The following is a 5495-nucleotide window of genomic DNA, read 5'->3' as shown; positions in this document are numbered from 1 at the left end:
CCGTCACGACCTCGGCAGCTGCCGGCGGCGATAGGGGAACCGATTTCGCTCCCGCCCAAGCTGGGATGTGTTTTGCAAGGAGATATTTAGGTCAGTCTCACACCGTAACGAACGTTCGCCATGTGATCTTCTTCCTCTTCCCTTTATTAATGGAGTGAGTGTTTCACGGGACTTGCTGCCAGGGTAAGCGCTGTTTCTCCCGAAGGAATTAGATTTCGGGGGAAAGATGGCTTATTGCTAAACCTTAGCTTTTTTTATTAATGAAAGCCCTTTTTTATTAATGAAAGCTTTAAAAAGGAGCCTGTAAAGAAAGAAAAGAGTGTAAGTGTGTGCAAAGATAAAAGCTTTGCTCCAGCCCTGAGGTTGTCCCTGTCCAAGCGGGAGCTGCTGGAGGGAGAAGTCTCGGGCAGGGGCTGCGGAGGCTGGAGAGGCGGCACTTGTCCTCTCCGAGGGCCGAGGTGGCAGGAGATGCTCGCTCCCCGTTGCTCCCCGGGGCCGTGATGTGTTTAAGACCACAGCGTCGCAGCTCCCCGCGGCGGCATCGGGCATCCCGCTTCCCTCCGCGTCGTGCCGAAGGAGCCATGACTGGGCCAGCCCCACGTCCTCGCCAGCCTTCCCGTCCCCGGGCGACCAGCTTGCAGACCGGAGCCACTTTCCGCCGCCCCGGTGAGGCTGGAAGAGCCGGTGACTTTAGCACCGGGGTGTCCGCTCCGCGGGAGAGGCAGAGCTGGCTCCTGCGGCCGTGGGGGAGCAGCAAAAAAAGCGGGGTGGGAAATCTTACGTTTTTTTTGGTGAAACCTCAGCGCCTCGCTCCGTACCGGCACGGATGAATTCTCCTCACGTGCTGGTCCAGAGCAAACACTCAAGATTATTTGCGAAGTGGCGAAACTCCTTCCCCGAGCGCTGCTGGCGGGCGTGAGCGGCGAGTTGGAGGAGCTCGCGGGGCACGGGGCGTGCTTTATTCATCTTGTCGCCCTGGAGTCAAGACTCTAAAATCTCGAGTATATTTGGATAGATAGATAAATAACGATGGTAGCCCTGCCTACAAGAAACGGTATCGCTCCAGCTCCGGCGTGAAGTAACCCTCTCTGGCTTATTTTCGCGTGCCTGGCTTGGCTACAAGCCACCTTTGGGGCTGGCTCTGGAACCGGGGAATTAATCTTTGAAAACCTAAAATTGGTTTAAATCCCTTAAAAGAAATTCCTGGCTAACGTTTTCCTTTTACGCCTTCACTGAACCAATATTGCCATGTTATAAGGAAACCTGCCGTTAATATACGACGGGCTTTGAGGGAGATTAAGTGCTTTACGTACCGAACGTTGGTGCTCTGCCTCGTCCTTGAGGGGCCTGGCGGGGGATGACATTTAAAGCCCGGAGGACCCCAACTTCATCCAAAGTCCTGTACCGGCTCCCGGTTCCTTCCTGCGTGGGGTTAGGTTTAAAAATACGCCGTCATGAAAGAGTTAGCTCATGCCCTTAAAAGAAACTTCAGACGCCCTGCAAGGGGTGCGGCGCGGAGGTAATAATCGTGCCTGGAAGGAGAGGGATGGTATGTCATTTTTACACATGAAGGAAATTCCACTCTTGTTTCCTTAGCCGGCGTTTCGCAACCGGCACTGTCCTAAGCCTGGCTGCTTGCAGGCGCTGGTGTCGTGTTGGTTTGCCCGGTCAGTCCACTCGCCCCTTCTTCGTGCTGTTGCAACAGCAGTTTCCAAGCAGAGCCCGGGCAAAACGCTCCCTCCCGGCCCTGCGAGGCTCTTCAAAGCTGGAAAAGGGCCCGGGAAGTAAATCCGTCCCTGCCAGGCGCTGTTGGTTCAGTTGGCTCTCTTCTTTTATTCTCCTGCTTGACGGGATTTTTTTTTTTCCTCCTCTCCTTTGCAGCCAACGTGGCCGATCTAAACCGGTTTCCAGGCCACTGGAAGGGTCCCAGCATGGGGAACTCGGACACGGACCGGAAGGCGTCCTACGGTGAGGCTCACGTTGTGGCACAGCGCATTCGCCCTCATACATCCACCTTCCATTTCATTAATTCCTTTGTCTTGCAAAAACCACCCCAAGGGTTCGGCGTGCCCGTTCGCCGCTTGATTATCATAGTGGACACAAACCCTCAGGCTTTTGAGATGGCCCCAGCAGCAGATTTACTGGTCCCAGGGCTCGCTCAGCCTTGCTTAACTAGATGAACCAGCCTGTCTTCTGCAGACCCATCTCTCACCTGCCCGCACGCAGGCAAGGAGCTCTAAGCCATTATGTAAACGGGTCTGTGGCAGCGCAGGCAGCCCTGCGAGCTGTTTGGGAGGCAGGGAAAAAGGAGGAGCGATCGACTTCGGTTCACCCTGATGATGCAATAGGAAACTTGGTAAAAGAGCTGGCCGTGGGTTTAGTCCTCCTCTTGCGAAGGCTGGGCGCTCGGGACGCGTGCGGCTCTTCGGCTCGTAGAGCGAGATGCCACGTAGGGAGAGCAAAAGTGAGTACTGGCTCGATTCGGGAGAAGGGGCTTCTCGCTGCAGGTGGGCAAGGGAGGAATCGGGTGGTCTTACAAGTCTTAACACGTAATCTGTGGGCATTTTCCTTGCTGCAGTAACCCCGCACACCTTCCTCACGAGTTAAATTTAGAACGTGTCCTGAAAATTCATCAAGGCTGGCTCTCCCGCCTGCCTCTCGTGCTGCAGGAGAAGGCAAAACTGTCGGGCAGCCGCCTGACTGTCACTTATTTCCAAACAAGTGCTGCATTGTGCGTTCCCTGGGTAGGAACAGGATTCCGCAGGGTAGCCGGGTCCTTCCAGGACTAAACTTCTCGCAGACGCTCCGTTCAGCCAGGAGAGTTTGGGGTTAATGCTCTCCGCAATGGTGCCGAAATAGCCGCAGGTTTCTCTTGGATCTGGCTTGTTCAGTCCCGGTTAATGATTACGGTGAGACTGCGGGGCTGCCGTTAGGTCGCACGGTGCCCGGTGACGGCTTTCGTACGATTAATCTGAATAAATGAGCTGCCAGCTAACCAGCTTCCTCCCACCGTGCGGGAGAGGGAGAGCCTGGGCGAGGCGGTGTGGTCTCCCAGGGTGGGTTTACAGCAGTAGGTGTTATTTTCGTTTGATTATGGCCTAATTAGCCTAATTAGCATTAGCTGCGAGGGCAGAACACGCTCGTTTTGCTCTGCCTGTGGGTCTTGCCGGGCCCCTGCCAAGTTTTCCCGCGTTTCCAGGGACCCTCGCTCACTCCTCCTTCCTTTTCTGCTTCTCTTTCCCCCCGGCAGAGGATGCCTCAGGGGAGCACGGGGAGGTGGTCAGCACGATTTCCAGCAGCATGAACCCGCTGCAGGCGCCGGACGCCTCCTCGGAGGAGCCCTTCACCACCTACTTTGACAACAAGATTCCCATTCCCGAAGATGAGACGGTGAGTGCGGCTGGGCCCTCCTCCGCTCGCTCCGGTGGGAAAATCCCGTAGGAAAAAATCTGCCGGCGCTCGGTACCCGCGTGAGTCGTTCCGCTGGGCGCCGGTTCCCCTTCTTGCCTAGAAGCAGCCGGGCTGCTGGACGGGGACCTGGGAGCGGCGAGGGTCCCGCGCTCGCTGTTCAGTTAATGATTCATCCCTCAGGGTTTGTCTCCTTCAAGAAACTCGGGGCAGCAAGATCTGCTAAAGAGCAGAGAAATGTCTCGCTGGTAGCCCCAGGGGAGGGGACCTGGGTTCTTTGTTCCCTTATCGAGGGAAGGGAGCAAGAGTGCTCCAGCTGGCCCTCGTAGCAGCACTGTCCCCTTTGCATGGGGTGCGGGTGCCCTCTCCCCTTTTGATTGAGCAACAAGGCAGCATTTTGGGCTGCAGGCACAGCAGGATTCATCTCCCCCCCAGGTTTACACGAGCGTGTCCTTGGCTGTCCCAGAGTCTGCTCCTAAACTCTTTAGGTTAGGACCAGAGATTTCTGCGGAGTTTAGGATGGGATTAAAGGACAGGCTGATCCTCCCAGCGCCGCTTTCTGTTGTGGCGGTGAGGAAATGAAAATCAAACCCCGGCTGTCTCTTGCCATTTTTTATGCCTGCTGGCGGGGGTGGTTCGTGGGGACGACGCGTCCCCTCTTTTAGGAGGGGGCTCCGCTGCAGGGCTGACGTCTGACGTCTCGATCCTCTCTCCCCTTCAACAGCACTCGTGCTTTAGTTTCCGCAAGCTCTGGGCTTTCACGGGGCCGGGCTTTCTGATGAGCATTGCCTACCTGGACCCAGGCAACATCGAGTCGGATTTACAGTCCGGGGCTGTCGCAGGATTTAAGGTCAGTGCAGAAAAAAACTACAGATTAAGCGCTGTAAGTCATGTAAACCGTCCGTGTTTTAGGGCAGGGAGCACCGATAGCGCTGCTGAGCTGAAAACACCTCTGAGGAGGAGAAGGGGAGAGCGAGGTGCCCTCGTATGCCCCCTCCAGCAGTGACTCCTGGCTGTATATGCGTTTGGAGCCTTCCTGTGCCAGCTCTGGGCACCTAAAACAGCCTCCGAATGTCAATAATGTGTATTTTAAAAGGCCTGGGATTCCCAAAGGCGCCTGCGGGGCGCAGGCGTCCTAAGGGACCTGGGACCTCGTCCATCGCCGTCGTTTCTTGCTGCCCCGGCGCACCCACTGCTGCCTTCGTGTCTCCCTCAGCTGCTCTGGGTCCTGATGCTGGCGACGATCATCGGGCTGCTCCTGCAGCGGCTGGCGGCGAGGCTGGGCGTGGTGACGGGGCTGCACCTCGCCGAAGTGTGCAACCGGCAGTACCACAAGGTGGGTGACCTCCCGGTCCTCGGGGGTAGGGAGAGGCCCCTCGGGCAGTCCCGTGGTTCTCCCCCCTGGGGCTGGCAGGTCTCACGGGACTCGTTGAAGCGTCGCCGTCGCCCGCTCAGTGCCAAATCCTCCTCGGGAGAAAGCGCTCCTCTTGCCGAAATGTATTTTCATCGTCGCATCTTGCTTTGCTGTCCGAGAAGCTGGGGGATTCAACTGATTCCTTCTGGTTTGGCTCGCAGTTGGAAGAAAGGCAGATTTAGAGGAAGATTTTAATTGTAGCCCTAATGTAGCCCCAGCGAAGGGCTCGTTAAGAACCTGGGCTGTTAGGAGAGCAGATGGGGGACGCTTCAGGTCCCGTTGGGGATGGGATGAACTTCCCCGTCTTGGAAAAAGGAAAGCACAATGCGGGAGGCGGGGTGAATGTCCTGCCAGAGTCAGGAATACACCCCAGGGCTTCGGCTTTTCTCTTCGGGCTGCTGCCTCCCGAAGCCGAAATCCTTGTCGCTTCAATAAGCTCAAGGACTCGTGAGGAGAGAAATGACCCTTTAGAACAAGACCTGGCTGCTACATTTCCCCGCTTAAGAAATGTCCCCGGCGTGTGTAAGAAAGGGCTCAGCGTCTCGCTCAGCTGAAGATGAGTAAGGCTGTCCCTTGGGAAAGGGCTGTGGGGAAGTCGGTGGTGTCCCAGCTGCAGTTTGATGATTCTCATCCAACGCCTGAGACTTTGTCATTGGTCTGATCGTGTGAAATC

General features: G+C 56.4%; 1 protein-coding gene across 1 annotated transcript in view; it reads left to right on the top strand.

Annotated features, from left to right (window-relative positions):
• Nucleotides 1-1889: 1889 nt before the first annotated feature.
• The window catches only part of SLC11A2 (solute carrier family 11 (proton-coupled divalent metal ion transporter), member 2), a gene marked incomplete at its 3' end in the record, with an annotated part of 8151 nt that continues 4545 nt past the window's right edge, over nt 1890-5495 (top strand). The window contains exons 1-4 of the mRNA XM_010297268.1: nt 1890-1968; nt 3251-3390; nt 4133-4258; nt 4625-4744. Coding sequence (XP_010295570.1) covers nt 1932-1968; nt 3251-3390; nt 4133-4258; nt 4625-4744 — 423 coding nt within the window. The remainder of the gene's footprint in view (nt 1969-3250; nt 3391-4132; nt 4259-4624; nt 4745-5495) is intronic.

The sequence above is a fragment of the Phaethon lepturus genome, unplaced genomic scaffold, assembly GCF_000687285.1.
Source record: "Phaethon lepturus isolate BGI_N335 unplaced genomic scaffold, ASM68728v1 scaffold20601, whole genome shotgun sequence".
NCBI classification, from domain to species: domain Eukaryota; kingdom Metazoa; phylum Chordata; class Aves; order Phaethontiformes; family Phaethontidae; genus Phaethon; species Phaethon lepturus.
This window is presented reverse-complemented; position numbering and strand designations above follow the sequence as displayed.